Source organism: Electrona antarctica, assembly GCF_951216825.1.
Source record: "Electrona antarctica genome assembly, chromosome: 11".
NCBI classification, from domain to species: Eukaryota; Metazoa; Chordata; class Actinopteri; order Myctophiformes; family Myctophidae; genus Electrona; species Electrona antarctica.
In genome coordinates, this window is record NC_136792.1 from 34,775,505 (window position 1) to 34,792,479 (window position 16,975).

Below are 16,975 nucleotides of genomic sequence, written 5' to 3' on the forward strand. Positions count from 1 at the left end.
CGGCTCTAGGTGGTATAGTGTAATGAGAAATTATTTTACAGTTTTAGGAATGGGGTTAGACGATTTTCAGGAAATGCATCCAAGCGATGGTGAAAAGTGGTAATGACTCTTGATTTTGCAGTGTACATTTCTGTGCAGTTACGTTAGTAAGTAGATAATCCTATACCGTAACTGTAACCAGAGCCTATGAACTTGGATTAACAAGGAATTCAATACAGAAATTAGCACCAGGCATAGCTTCAGGTGTGTCTGTTTGTTGTGTGAGGACATGCCTGTCTATAGAACAGTGGGGGCATGGAGTACAGCCCATGCAAAACAGCCATGTCCTATTTTGCATGTGTGCGCGTGGGTGCGTGCACATGCGCGTGCATGCGTGCATGTGTTTGTGTGTGTGTGTGTGTGTGTGTGTGTGTGTGCACACACACTGTCAAAACTAAAGACGGTTAAGTGCAGATGCAGAATTCCATTCCAGGATTTTGTTCTGTCCTGACCCTTCAGTCTTTCCAGGTCAGTTGACTGACTGTTCCTAAAAAATAGATGGACTGGACGCAGTGGACGGTGATGATTAACATTCAATATATTTTAGTTGTATGCTTCAACAAGGTTATATCTTCCCAATGCAGAATGAGGACTGATGGATTGCATGAAATGCATGTGTTCAACAAAACTACTTTTCACATTGGACCAAGTTTGACAATGTTATTTCCACTCCATTTGGAATATGGTCAACCTACATATGAGCAGTCTAGCCGATACACAGATATTGAATTCAGATTACATAATGAATATATGAAGATTCATGATAATGATGTATAGAACTTTTCCAGCAAAAAGCAGCGCAGCAAAGTTGAGACAAATTCAACGTTCTGCTGGTTCCGTGCACCGGGACAGAGCATCAGGCAACCAGAAGCGTGGCGTCTGTGTGTGTGTGTGTGTGTGTGTGTGTGTGTGTGTGCGTGTGATAGCGAGCTTAGAAACTGCAAGGAGCAGCGAGTGAGTGAGAACTGTCCAGTTCTGTGTGAAGATAATATGAGAGATCAAACGGAGGGAGGGAGAAGGTGAGATGGAGATATTGTGGCACCAACTCCTTACAACGTAACATCCTGTGTGTGTCATTGATCTCTGACTGAGTGGTGTAAACTCGACAGGTCAAGTGGCAGGCCGTGAACTGGACGTGAACCCATGAGGACGTTTATAGGTCAGTGTTCCCACGTGGCACACCAACGACCAGCAGACCTAGCCTCTATCCTAGATTTCAATGAAGCACACTCTGGTGGTGTCGAGCGCCGAAAATAACCACTTGACAAACGTCATGATGCGTATACCTGTAGGGCTGTCACGACTACAACATTTATGTTGACGGTTAATTGTCATACAAATTCTTGCGATTAACGATTGAATTGTGTTTTTGGCATTGAACATTGGAACATGTGTAAACTATTTTTTATTTTTTAAATCCTCGCGTCAGATGTGTAGCTTTGCTTGCTTTCAAGAATAGAAACCGATTTTCCAATTTTAAGGTGCTAGGAAATACAACATGCGTTTCTCGATGCCGTCACACCCGGTCTCGCCACGATCCGGCCGCCGATTGGTTCGACCAGGGCACGGGGCGGTTTCAGCGACAATGCCTGCGCAAGATGGAGGCTGTATTGTGAACTTGTGAACTCAATACCACCCCCATATAATAAGGCGGAGCCAGGTTATTTAGTCTGGCCATGCCAGGCTACCTGAGCACAGGTGACAGTTGATAAAACCTCTCTGCACTTCAGTGGAGTAAATAAATACTATTGTTTCAGTGGAGATTGAGTTAGACTGAACATTTGAGACATTTAAGACAGGAAGAGAGAGAGAGAGAGAGAGAGAGGGGGGGGGGAGAGAGAGAGAGAGAGAAATCAAAGCTGAGGTTCATCAGCAGTCAAATTCAAACTGTGTACTAATCAGTGCATGCGTGCGTGCGTGCGTGCGTGCGTGCGTGCGTGCGTGCGTGCGTGCGTGCGTGCGTGCGTGCGTGCGTGCGTGCGTGCGTGCGTGCGTGCGAGAGAGAGAGACACACTGAGAGGTTGTGTTGTAAACAGTGGTGTGTGGTGAAGGTACACACTTCCTCTGTCCCATGTCTGTTTAGAGTACCATCTCCTCTCCTCCCTTCTCCGTTGGAAAGTACAACAACCAAAATGACTGGACTGGAATGAATGGACTGGATAAAGGACACCTAGTTTATACTGTGAGAGTTGTGCGAGTTTAAAACCGATTGTCGCTATAGCTTTGCTGTTTTTAGTTTTAGGTTTTTGGATTCTTCATTCGCCATGAAGTAAGGACAGAGCTACACCTTAAAATAGGACTGGACCTAAAAGTGCGTGTATGTGTTTGGCGCGATTCATACTCCTATTTTAATGCCGAATAAAAGTCGGTTCGGCTCTGTAGAGCCTACAATGTGACGTCATTTGAGGTTTGGGGGGGAGGGTACCGTCCTAAAGTCGGCTCTTCGGTGCTACTGAAAGTTTCTGACGAGCCGAAATCATTTCGGCACTACAGCGGTAAAATAGGAGTATGAATCGGCCCTTTGTGCGTACATACGCGCAAACACGCATTGAAAAGCCTGGTGTAGCTCAGCCGTAATAGGAGAAAAACTAAGATTCTCTATGAATTCAATCAGTTAATCAGAGGGTGAGTCACTGATAAAAATGAAAGTAATTTGGGCAGATAAATAATCTCATCAAAATGTTGCTACAGTACTTACAGTTCAATTCCTAGTGCCCTGCTGAACAGCCAAATGGCATAATTAAACACCTTCCTAGGGTTATATTAACGTGGTCTGGTTGCTATAAACTCTGCATGCATCGTGCATATTATTTTATTTACATTTTTCCTCCTGTATGGGACAATTATCAGTGCAGATCACAGATAAAACAAGGACAACGGGGCACATATGGGTTAAGTTATATTGTTGTTGTCGAGCAGAACCCTCTTATCTCCTTATTTTAACTTTTTTATAAATGAATGCCCTACTTGATCATACCCCAGTCCCCCCCCCCCCCCCCCGTGGAAGCTCTACGTGTTTAGACGTGCCATATACTCTCAACACTAATATCTTCCAGCTATAGAAAATATTGAAAGCATTTGTTACCCTTTGATTTTTTTACGCACGCGCGCACACACACACACACACACACACACACACACACACACACACACACACACACACACACACACACACACACACACACACACACACACACACACACACACACACACACACACACACACACACACACACACACACACACACACACACACACACACACACACACACACACACACACACACACACGAAAAGGGACAAAGCAGGTGACATCACTCTCATGGCTGATTCAAAGTGAAAGCTAATGCTAGCTTCAACTGTTAAAGTTACAGTAGCATTCAGACAGTAAAGTAAAGACAAACATCTATATTTTACCATCCGCTCTAAAAACAAAGTCTTTGCCACTACTGAGTGGCCTTGACGACACACACAGGGAGGAGCATGCTACCAATCTTCTTGTCACACAACTTGACACAAGTGTACAGTAAAACGCTCACAGTGGACTAATTGTATAGAGAAGTGCTTATTTGCTAGAAAGCAACATTTAGTTTAATTTTGGAATGTGCACGCCACGCACAGGAATATACATGCACACGCACGGACGTGCTCACACTCTAGTCAAAATCTACAAAGCAAAGAATGTGAAGCGAGACACTAAATGCTTAATTTATGGTCCGTCATTACGATGGTGTCGCATGCCGACAACAACGGACCAACGAGCCCACGTGTCATGAGCCTGCAACACCGTCGTATGATTAAGTATAAATCAGGGCTTTAAAGCCTCCAGCCAAACTCCTACAGGGTTTCCGGCTCCGCTGCCACGCTTCAGTAAACCTACCATCATCACCAGTCTATTCTGAAACACACTTCCTAAAAACACTGGAGCCTCAGTCTGGACTACAGCAAAAAGGGAAGCGTGTCGTACTGTGTGTCTGCATGCGCACAAACAAGAGACAGCACGTCTGAGTTCCCCCCCAAAAACATTAAGGCACTCTCTTGGTGGTGTAGTTTATAGGCTATGACGGAGGACCAGCAACAATATTGTTGTTTTGGACTTGTTGCTTAAAGGAGCATTCAGTGATTTGGGTGATTTGGAAAAGAACCCGGTCCGCCCCGGTAACAAGATGTGCACATGCACACAACCTACAGTGGGGGAAGTACAACAGACCAACAGGAGGAAGGCCCCTCTCATCCTGATTGGATGAAGGCTTTGCCACCCAAAGCCCAAACCAAAACTAGGGTTTTTTGACACCAGGGGCTCACTGGGGACAGGGAGGAACTCCTTATATGGTCAGCACACTTTATAGTAGGGAGGATTATCCAAAAAATAAGAAGAAATAAGTGATATTTGAATTAAGTGAAATCACTGACTATACCTTTAATGAGCCCGTTGCTTAATTGGGGTACAGTACAGTACAGTACAGTACAACCTGGGGACAAGGGACCCCAGGCCCAACGGCCCTTGAGGACGTTTCATCCGGGTTTGTAACGCAGAGATTGTACAAATGTAAACACACAGACCCCTTAGAGGGCAGTGACTCAGAGAGTGTACAAATGGAACCAGATGGACTTGTATGGATCCATCCCCTGATAAAGATAACGTCAAATGGGGGTTTCTGTGGCCTAATGCTATATCAGAACTGTGGGTCTTAAAAAGGTTGACACTTCACTTGTTATATCGTCTTCGTCGGGTGGAAACCTCATACAGTATGTCCAAAACTGTTACTTTTCCAGATTCTAATTTAAAAAAGGATCAAAAGTAGCAGATCTACAAGCTCAAGAGCGTGCAGATTTGCTCCTTTTGATTGATTTACAAAAAGTTAAAATATGGAGATAAGGTTTCTTCCTGACAGCAACGATATGAAATAACTGTTCACATGCTAGAAAGGTTGATCAACTGAGTCTCAAAAAAAGATGTAGGGTGCAACAGTTAATGAAACTCAATGTTAATAAAATAATATTAAGTATGAGTATGATACAGATAAATAGCAAATCTACAAGCTAACAAAATGCCACAATGTGAGGTGTTGTGAGGTTGTAGATCGACTATTTTCTGTATTTTGGTACGACATCGTGGTACGACATCGTGGTACAATGAAGTATAAAGTAGGTGGTTCTGTGGTTATGAGACTAATCAATTTAGTTGAATGTCAATTTGGTGATGTATAGCCAAATAAATGAAATAACATAAAAACTTGCTTCTTGAATAATTTAAAAAATCTATTTTGCAGTCCTAAAGAGTAGGGGCCTGATCATATTATTTTCAATTATGTGAAAAGTTCTATGGAATGTGTGCGTAAAAGCAAATTCACGTTTTACACTTGATGCTAGAATAGAGCCACATTGAAACATAACATAACTTCCCTTCAGATATCTGATAGGACAGACATAGGGAAACAGAGAGGGGTGATGATTAGATAGACTGAATAGAACTCGCAGGTGTATTTAGTATCCAGGTGTTGACATTAAAGGGACACTTCACCCTTTTTGCAAAAGAATATATGTTAATGACACTTAGAAGATTTAGAACACTTTCCTGGGGGTCTTTATGTGTGTAATATGTGGTTTTAGATATTTTAGATTTTAGCAGTGAGCCCAGTGTCTCTGATGCCATGGACACTAGGCTCACACTGTACATGTTGTCTCAGTAAGACAGCCCTTTCCCTATCCAGTATCCACAAGGAGGAGCAGCGCACCAAAGCATTATAGGAATTGTAGTCCAGGAAGGAAGTGAGCACAGTGTCCATGACATCAGAGACACTGGGCTCACTGCTAAAATCTAAAACCACATATTACACACAAAGACCCCCAGGAAAGTGTTCTAAATCTTCTAAACATCATTAACATATATTGTTTTACAAAAAGGGTGAAGTGTCTCTTTAAGGGTTGCACACCTGGATGCCCCTGACAGTAAATACAACTTTTGGACAGAGTTTGCTTTCAGGTCTCCCGACCGGGCAAGTGTTCCTTTGAGGGGACGGAACAGTCTATAAACAAACACAACACGAGATCTGTCACCTGAACGTGGCCAGAGCTGAGAGCACTCTGTCTTTTGGTCTGTAAATAAAATAAGAGCACTGTTGTGTTTACCTATAATGTGCCGTTTTCTTTGTTGCTACACTTAAAGAAATATAAAATGTGTTTTATAATTAAATGGTCAACTCAATTTATTTTTTGGGGCGAGTGGGGTGGGCAAGTAGAACATGACCTGAGACCTTAGTGTCAACCACTGGTATCTAATCAAACTTCTGAACCTCAAAGCTTTACTTTGGCTTTTGTGTCTTATTGTCCAAAACCTTAATTGCTTTCTCAGTCCGCTGCCAGTGGCCTTGTGCCTGTAGCCACTTCCCATGTGACATCATTCTCAAACCGTCTGTGGTTGGGGGTGATCAGGTGCTTGGTTGTTGACATATTCAACAAGGCAGTCATGTAGACAAAAACACAATGTCATTTTACAGCTACAATAAAGATATTTTCTGAAAACATTTGAGATCGAGAGAAATAGACAATACAGTGACATAATTTGTATTAATATTTGACCACTGCGTCCTACCAGAGTGTTGTGAGATGACCTGTTGCGCTGGTGGAAGCACCTGGCATAATCTAATGTAATAATGGACTATATATATATATTTTACCGTACACTGTTAAATCCTTCTGAATTCAATGAAATAGTTTTATTGTGTTCCGTGCCAATTCAAAATTGGTTTAAAAAGTTGGCTTGTAATAAGGTTAGTTAAAGGGTAAATAAATGGTGAGGAAAAAACCCAAACAGGGTGCCTGGAACCGACTCGAAGCGGATGGGTCTTTTATCAGCCTGAAAGGGTTTGTTTCTCTACAATGACCTGCTCAACATTCATCAAACCTTGCTGATGTTGTGTTGTGTTACGTTATGTTATGCTGATACTGTACACTACAGTGTACAACTGTGCATATCATCAGCAGCTAAAACATCCCCTGGATAAGAAGCAGGCCATGGTTCCCAAATTAACATCCAAACGTGTCACAACTTAGAGACCATTCGTCCGTTAAAGGAAAGACATATCTTTGTGAAAGAAGAGAAAGTGGACAGGGTGAAAGTGGGCAGGAAGGGAGAGAGTGTGCACCGTAGGTGGGACAGTATCAGGAAACAGCTGATGTGTGGACGTGGAGGTATGTGCGTGCATTGTTGCTGTTCATAGGGAGTCAGTGGTTCTCAAATTGTTTCGTGGCAAGCAAGGACCCCCAAATTGATATACATTTGGTCATGGACACCCATCTGAAAAGGTGTTGTGCCAGGGACCTCCAGAAGCAAAGATTTGAGTTAAAAATGTTATCCAAAGATTTGCACAAAATGTAGAAGATTTTCCACAAAATGTCACTACTCACGATTATTATTTTTTAATAACATAACTACAAGCTCATAGCGTGGCACGAATGTACATTGTTGCCAGTTTAGATGTTGTTCTCGTATATACACTGACACCACGCTAGACAGGAACGCCCAAGAATTTTCTATGGCTGCCAATGCAACTTGGTCCAATCCTTAATCACATACGGACAAACATCTATGCCGATGCTATCTAACTTGCGGAGGTAGCGTGCCTTGTCCACGGGCAACAGATCTTTCAACGTATGGCATTGCAAATACGTTTGATAATCGCTACTCTGCTCAATATATGAAAATGCCGCAAATTGCATTGCAGTGAACGAGCGAAAATCACAACTTCCCCCGTTTGTGGGCGGAGTCACCGTTTGAGGCGCTGTTTACGCGCCGTGGTGTCAGTGTATCAATATCACTGTTTCTAAAACCACTTTCAACCTGGCGGCAAAATGTGTCACATTTTTCAAAAATAGCAGATCTACAAGGTCACAACGTCATGTGTTGTAAGCTTGTAGATGAGGGTAACCCCTCCTATATACACAGGTGTAATGTTTGTTTTTAGTTCAATGTTTGTTTTAAAAACGCCATTGGTAAATGGTGCATTTATAGTTGGGCCTTCATCGACAGAGAGCTGTACAATGTGCGGCCGTTACATTTATGCATTCACCAGGTCTTCACCAGGTCAGGTAGGTTATTGAGTATTGATTGACCTACGGGTTCAGGAGTTATATGCCAAAACGTGACTACTGGTTATAGCGCCACCGTGAGGGCGATTCAAAAATGCAAGGTGGCATTAATTCCTTGACCTAGTCAGAATGTGCATGCAGTTTCACACCGATTGGTGCCGAAGATTAGTTGCTCAGGGGCTAAAACATAGTCTCGGCCATGCCTTTGGCCTGTATAATGTGTGTAGTATAGCTCAGAGGCGTTAGCCTGGTTAATAAACCAGACCGAATCAGCCGTTGGCAAAAAAAAGTTGCCTACCAGCGGATTACGGTCTGGCGAGGCTCAGTAGCACGCCTCTTTCCTACAGCAGAGAACAGGTCGGACCAATCGGGACACGGTATGCAATATAGGCGGGCTTTGGTACAGTGACGTTCAATGCTTGAGACTTTTGACTGACAGTAGCTCTGACCAATTGCGTCAAAGAGAAAATGTTCCCCGGGAAATTAAATCCAAGTGGAGCCAGCCCAGACTGATATACCGCGACAGTGTTGTGTGATATTAGTCTGGCTTATTAGCCAGGCTACAGAGGCGTATCTACAATAAGGCGAGGGCAGGCGTATGCTTGTCCAAATCCATTTCTGGCCTGGCCAAAATCCATACAATGAGAAAAAAAGGACAAAAACAAGACCTGAGAACTATTAATGGACAGCTGATTGGCCGTTGTGGTAGAGCGCGACCCTCAATCACCCATTGGAATGTAAATGCATGCCTTTCAGCCTTTGTATCCTACTCGTCTGGCAGGTATATCTCTTTGAAAACCTTTAGTGCTACAATTGTGCGCGGGGAGACGACAATTAACACATCTTGTCTGCCCAAAACGTAATTCCTGGATACGCCACTGGTATAGCTCTGATAGTAATCATTGCTAGCATGTGTTTGCTCAGTAACGGTTCTCCCTGTCTCTCCAGCTCTTTAGTAAACAGAAAATACATTTTCAGATTGGGATACCAGTTTCATCCAATCAGGAGAGACCAGACAACTCATACATCCTGTATGAAATACAGGATAAACTGTAAAGTGATGAAACAAAAAAAAGACGACCAAATTGGAACTGCAGATCCATCAAATTCTCTTCTCTCCCCTGGCCTGATTAGATGAAATTTGTGTCCCACGTGAAAATGTATGTTCTGTTAAAGAGCTGTATACATGGAGACCTCTGTTACTGACTCAAGATTACTATATAGCTTTAACCTTAACAAAATTATTTCTGTTTCAACCAACAACAACAAAAAATCATAACTTATAGCACTTGCAAGATATACATGTAGGGTAGGCTAATAGGTTATATGACAACACCAACCCATCTGTGTACAACATTATGGCTGCAATCCTCAGCCACTACTGACTGAGTGACTGACTACTGTAAGCCTTCATAACTGGATGGAGTTATAGGTTGTTGTAGCAGAGCAACGCCTTGGACAAAAACCTCAGTCCGTCTCCAACTGCAGCAGGCCTGCCCTGGACGTCTAGTTTACTGACATGGAGCACCATTTAATTTGATGTCTCTACTGACTACAACCGCAGACTGATTGTAGCAATGTGCTGTATTAAAACGCCACTATAACAGCTGCCCACATCTGACGTGAAAGAAAGGCAAAGGGAGGGGACACATCAGCCTTCAAGTAGTGTGCCATGCTGCCCCCTCTCCCCCCCTGTCCCCCCAACCAGGAGAAAGTAAACAAACTCCTTTCATCCGACTGAAGCTTTTTGTGTGTAAATGTAACGTGGATCGGTGTTTTTTATTTTGTATTTAAAGGCAATAAGGCACATTACTCCACATTTTGATCACAAACAATAAAAACAAAATCTTCACTGTAGCCTACGTATCTAGCCTTGATCAAGACTATGTATTTTGTCGAGCCTGACTTTAACTTTCGTATGTAGATTCCCAGATATGCACATGTCAAAATCGATAAAAAATAAAATAAAATACAGCTATGAGATAGTCTTGATCAGAGGCTAGCTAGCCCAAAATTTGAACTCTCGTACATGTATTTATCTATTCTAAAAGATTGAAAATGTCAGAATCGATCATACATCTACGAGAGTTCAAAGTTTGGGCTAATCAGATGCTACAGTCACTATTAAACTTAAGAGTGCTTAATGGAGGTTAGACGTGACTCGGGGAAATAAATAAGAAACAAAATAGAGAAAACAGCGTAAATCCGTGCATTCACAGAACTGACCAACGTTGTGGTGAAAATTAATGTCATTATAAGTAGGCTATACTCACAGCACGCATAAGGCATAAGCCCCGGTGACGCTCTCGCTGTCCCGCACCAGGAAGCTCCCATCCCTGCCCGCCCGGGCCAGCAGCTCCTCGGCCGCGGCTCGGCTCAAGTCCCGGTGGTACCACATCATCGGCTGCGACACCCCGGTCCCCCCAGCGCCGCTAGCGCCGCCAGCAGCACCGCCGCCGCCGGCCATGGCCACCACAGCCCTCCCTGCTTCACACCTACTACTACCGCCGCCAACCTCCACACTCCTCCTCCACCACGGTCAAATTAAATATTCCTTTTAATTCACAACGCGAGGAAAAGTACAGCTGCTCCCCGGTGGCGTAGGACTAGGAAGTTGCGACGGAGGTGTTTCTTTTTTTGTAGTTTTCAGTGTGTCCGTTCGGGTTTGTTTGGGAGGTTTTCTTCTTGCTTTTTCCCCTTGTTGTTTTTGTTTCCCGTCCCTCCGTCAGTACAGTAGTTCAGTTCCTGAAAAGGCTCCTCGCTCTCTCCCTCAGCGCCTCCTCTCGTTTACTTCCCGGTGTCCCACCGACGGAAACCAGCGGATGTGAATCCACGCTGGAGGGAGGGAGGGAGCGGTGGCGTGGAAGAAGTAAACTACCGGTACACAAGATTTTTTTTAACTTCAATAAAAGTAGTAGCAATAGCCTACTATAAAAAAAAAAATAGCTCTCGCAAGTAAAAGTCTTGTATTTTCCTGTGTTTAGTTCCCCTTCCCTCCTCAGGGAAGAGGGAGGGAGAGAGAGAAGGGAGATTATCCGAGCACGGGCCGGGGTCATTCAACATGGGGTCCGGGAACCCTAGGGGGTCCTCTGAGGCTTACTGCAGGATGGCCACCAAAACCAAATACCACAGGATCTTGTTTTTTTAGTTTAATAATAATATTATAAAAATACACAATAACGTTGATTTGATCCAATATATTATTAGCAAAGATATGTATAAAAAACAAACAAAAAAGCCATCAAACCTGCATGGTCCTCCTGCAGCAGTTGGAAGTAACCGATAATCGCTTAAAAGAAAACCGTGGAAAACTGTGACATAAATAAACTTCCAAGTTAGTCTCAAATCTCTCACCAGGCGGTCACCATTAAACCAATCTGAGAACCCTTTGTCAAAAAATAAAGGAAAAATCACACCCATGTGAAGTGAGGGGCGCTCTTATCATCGTACATCATCATGATTCATGACGTAACATGTCTATTTGTTCAGACACTATGACGTAAAATTCTTCATTCATTGTCAATGGGAATTTAATCTTTGTGTAGGACGAAAATAGACACTAGGCCCATTTGCTCAGACGCATATGACGTAAATTCTCCATGCATTGTCAATGGGAATTTAGTGTTTGTGTAGGACGAAAATAGCCGATTTGCTCAGACACATACAGTATGAAGTCAATTCTCCAATCATTGTCAATGGGAATTTAATCTTTTTGTATGACGAAAAGAGACACTAAGCCAATTTGCTCAGACACATATGACGTAATTTCTCCATTCATTGTCAATGGGAATTTGTGTAAGACGAACATCTAGTGCCCCTTAAAAAACAGCACCCTCTTTTCCTTTGAATTTGACTAGTCAACAGAATGTCTTGAGAGACTACCATTAAACAGACATAACACCAGTATTACACCACCAGGCTGCTAAATATGGTGGTGACTGTGAGCATAGCTTTGAAAGAGGAACACCATTTGAAATACAATTTGTACTGGGTCTCTCTCTCTCTCTCTCTCTCTCTCTCTCTCTCTCTCTCTCTCTCTCTCTCTCTCTCTCCTTGGTTGGTTTGAAAAACACCCCTGATAAAAAGACCCTGAATAGGGAAAAGGGGAGGACCAGGGTTCAACTGCTTCCTCTCTTTCAACGGCTTCAGTTTTGCCACTGAGGTATCTTGTGGTTTTGCACTGTGATTTAAGCTTTTTACTCCTCTGATTTATTTTAACTTATTCTTATTTTCTATCATGAACTCCTTTTATAATGTGTCCTAGGGCTCTTTGCTTGTGTAAAACACTGTGAATTGCCTTGTTGTTGAAATAAAAATGTGCCCTTGCCTTCCTCATACTGGTTGACTCACAGTTAATTGCCAACATAATACAGCAAATCCTGTCTGTTTTAAAAATGCAGAGGGTTTTTTGGTTTAGGCATGAGGGTGTCGTAACACTGTTAAATCGACTTAAAATTATTTAGCACAAAAAAAACATGGCTAAAGCAATAATGAATTACAAAACAAATAATGCAGTCACTCCTTTCTGTTTAATGAGTGGATATTTTTATTTTTATAGTCCACCATTGTTGTACAGTACTGTAGCTTAACTTGACCACACATGAACCAACGGCTGCAGGCCTCCCTGGCTGTCTGTACTGTTAAACTTGAGGGAGCCAGTCTAATTACTCAACAGTCATTAAGCAATTATTTCATAAGCCAAACCACTGTGTCTTAGAAATACCTGTACACGCACGCACACATGCACGGCACGCACGCGCATGCACACACACACACACATTTATAATATTTATATAGGCTATATATAATATTGAAATGTTGCAGATGAAAATATGTGAAGTGTGATGTGTGAGTGTGTGCGCGCGTGCATGTGTGCATGCGTGCTTGTGTGCATGCGTGCTTGTGTGTGTGTGTGTGTGTGTGTGTGTGCGTGCGCGTGTGTGTGTGTGTGTGTGTGTGTTTGTGTGTGTGTGTGTGTGTGCGCATTTTACTTGTATAGACTTGCCAAAATGCGTTTTCGCAAGAAGTGCAGTATGCAGTGGCCTCAAGGCAGAGCCGTGCATTGTGAGTGACCTCAGAAAGGCTGGATATTAATAGACCACACAGACCACAGCCATCCTGCTGCTATTCCTGGCTATGTCATCACACCGTGTGTGAATTACGCCGTGTGTGTGTGTGTGTGTGTGTGTGTGTGTGTGTGTGTGTGTGTGTGTGTGTGTGTGTGTGTGTGTGTGTGTGTGTGTGTGTGTGTGTGTGTGTGTGTGTGTGTGTGACTGTGTGTGGTAACATTAGTCGCAGTATGTCTGCATCATGCAAAGTGTAAAAGTTTGTTCCAAGATGTCATCCCAGATACAGCTAACAGAAAATTCCCAGTAAAATCCTCAGTGTTGTGTTAACTTAACTCAGAGCATGTACAACTTGCACTGGCTCCATTTGAACACTCTCTGAGTTCAATTAACACTAAAGATTTTACAGTGTGGGAAGTGACTGGGAACTCTGCAAAACAAGGGATTAGTCACAAAATTATATCCATTTGGGAAGTGGGGACAATAATTGGAAACCTTGCTGAATAGTTCAAATGTAGTGTGTCCTGTGTCCTGAGTGTTGATTTAAGTGTATGTTTTGTGTGTATTGTCTCTCAAATGACAGTATTTTGGAAGCATGGATAGGCCTACTACCAATGTGGCTAATAATAACGTACATTTTCCATTAAGACATCTCCTTTTCCAAAGAAGCTCTTCAAATGATGACTTTTTGCCCTGTTTTTATTGAATGTTTTTGGGTTTTAGGGTGTCGTTTTAGGGTGTAGTTTAGCATTTTACAACCAAGACAAACATTGTGTGGTTGGATGTAAAGTCTATATATATGACTCCAATGTGGATCTCAGGCTTCATGTTATCAGCATGTGACATCGATGCATATACTGTATGACATATGACGTATGAAATTTGGGCAAGGTTTCAGCCTGGTCGCTGCCTCTTCTTTTATGACTTCCATCATAAATTAAAGTTAAATATTTAAAAGTATAGCACACCCGTAAAAGGTAACAGGTACAGTCGCCCCAATTCCATCTCACCCCAGCTTTTTTCCACCAACCTCACGCCGACAGCTCGGTGCGGCGGTTCTTGTAAAAAGGAAATCTGGAGGTAGCCTACGTCTGTGGCTCACTGGCATTATGCACAAGAAGTATCAGGCCAGCGGTTTGCGATTAGCTCTCGACAGACAAACAAACAGGGCAGTAGACAGGAAACAGGCCTACAGTGTCAATCATTTGTAAACCTGAGCGCCTAGAGTGACTGAGTGCGTTCATAAGTAAATATAATATAACTAGAAAAAGTGCCCTTCTGGGCACAGGTCTCCACCAGGAGGATAGGAGTACTGTGTGTGATGTTTGGCAAAATGTTTAGGAGTAATATAATCGTGTGTGTGTGTGTGTGTGTGTGTGTGTGTGTGTGTGTGTGTGTGTGTGTGTGTGTGTGTGTGTGTGTGTGTGTGAGACACGCGGCTTGGCCTGTTGTAGCGCCACCATGAGGCTGATTTGAAAACTGTCAAGTGGCATTTGTTCCTCAGCCTAGTGGGAATATGCATGCACAGTTTCACCGCAATCGGACGCTGCGTTGAGTAGTTGTGGCAGTTTGTACAAAACGGGTACAAAGCGGGCTACTCCTGAAAGGTTTAGAAGCCAATCGTAGGCAATGAAGGTGGATTATGAGAAATCAAACAAACGCGACTTGATCACATGACTATGGAGAGCATGTGTACCGATTTGCGTGAAATTTGGATAAAATCTGAAGGAGTAATATTAGAAAATGTGTTTTACATATGTCGTCCTCCTGGTGGCGCTATAAAGAGCAGATGCAAAAAATTCCAGGCAAAGGTTTTTCCTTGGCCTCTAGGGAGTTGGCATACAAAGTTTTCCACAGATCCGTGCAGTTTAGGTAAAACACTTTTCGGCGAGTTATAGCGCCACCATGAGGCTGAGTTGAAAATGTTCACGTGGCATTTCTTCCTCGTCCTAGTGGGAATGTGCGTGCACAATTTCACGGAAATCACACGATGTGTTCATGATTTGCAGCATTTTGTTTGAAACTGAGCACTCCTGCGAACTTTGTAAGCCAATCTTAGCCAATCAGGATGGAGTCTGAGAAATCTGAAAGACCAGTTTCGTTGAATGGCTCTAGAGAGACTGTGTACCAATTTGCGTGATGTTTGGACAAAATCTGTAGGTGTACTGTCCAAAAACTTGTTTTGCACAAAGCGGCCTCCTGGTGGCGCTATAACAGGCCGTTCTGGAAATTCTGGGGCAGAGGTTCATCGTTGGCATCCAGGGAGTGTGTGTGCAAAATTTGACATCGACCGGGTTAACGGTGCCGGAGATTAGCTGTTCACAGACGGACGGACAAAACAGTGCAAAACATACTCTCTCCCCATGCCTTCGGCCTGGTGGAGACAATAAATAAAATCCGCCAATTTATACACACTACACGTTACACCGTGTCTTTAGTGGCGTTTCTGTGGTGAAGAAAAGATATTTCACCTGCTGCTCGGGTCTTAATTGAATGTATGTGGAGTAAACACTGGGGCATGAATATAAATCCAGGTCTTAATGTCGTCCAAAAAAATATAAAACGCCAAAAAACGCGAGATATATAGTCAGCTAGTCATTGGCTTGGTTTGATTGTTCGCTGTGATAAAGGAACTAAAAGGTGATGAAGAAGAACAGCAGAGGAAAAAACACAAAAGTCAGTTGGCAGTGAAAATCAGAACAGCGCCACAGCGCGTTGAGAAATGTCATTACCTCCGTAGTGGTTCATCAGCACTAGGGCCGTTGAGCTAAACTGCTAAAGAATCCGCAAGAATGTTCCATTTGTACACTCTCAGAGTTAAATTAACCTTGATTTTACAATATAAATTCGGGATCCCAGAGATAGAAATGCCATTAAATGGTGGTCCGTGGACCGTGGACTAATTCATGTCAAACTAGCCCTAACCATAACCTCACAAAAACAAGTAATCCGTGTTTGTTGGAAAAAGATCAGAGGGGTTTGAACCCATGAAGTTATGAAGTTCGGATTCAAAGTCAGGTGTCTGAACCACTAGACCACTGATACTGCCAGGATGGGGATCAATGTCTGTATTGACTATTTACGCTCTTCCAGAGCCACTTCCGGGTCTTACTTTTATTTGTCATGGACACAGTTACATTAATAATTCTACTCTGGTTGGAAGCATTAAGACCCATTTTAACCATCAATGGCTTCCTTTTTGAAAAATAATCACGCGTTGCTAGTATTTACAATGAGAAGCGGACGGGAGCTGGTGCGGACTTGGACCCGGATGTAACGTAGTAGGACTACAAATGACTACAACAAACTCGAGGGAAAAACTCGTGGGCGGAGCCTCACACCGGAAGGAAGTGACGCCCCCCTCAAATATGGCGCAGACGCATTGATGTGGGTTTGATCAGTGCCACGTCACCCATCGTGCTCGTCGTCTGCAGGTAAACAATTAATGTTACTTTAATACTTAACGCTGTTTTTGTTGTTGTTACTTACTATGTTAGAGTGGTTAGAGTCGCCGCTTTGTAAACAACAGGGCCGGGGTTGGCTCAAATGGGTATGATGTTTGTTTGTTTGTTTGTTTGGTAAAAAGGTAAAACTTATGCCTCGACGGGGGCGAGAACTCGGGCCCTGCTTTTGCTAGGGACCGACTCTAACCATTCGACTATAGGAACACAGTTCAATAGGGCAGTAGTATGAATAACTTAAGTAACATCACAATTAGAGAACGTAGAAGAATTTGTTTATAATCTGCCGAATTAGTTTATTTATGTTACTGTGGCCGATT

At 43.1% G+C, this 16,975-nt stretch overlaps 1 protein-coding gene across 1 annotated transcript in view; it reads right to left on the reverse strand.

Annotated features, from left to right (window-relative positions):
* inppl1a (inositol polyphosphate phosphatase-like 1a) overlaps nt 1-10,943 on the reverse strand; it is a 53,428-nt gene extending 42,485 nt beyond the window's left edge. Inside the window, exon 1 of the mRNA XM_079514571.1 lies at nt 10,402-10,943. Within this exon, the coding sequence (XP_079370697.1) occupies nt 10,402-10,595 (194 nt within the window). The 5' untranslated portion in view covers nt 10,596-10,943. The remainder of the gene's footprint in view (nt 1-10,401) is intronic.
* Between the last annotated feature and the right edge of the window lie 6,032 nt (nt 10,944-16,975).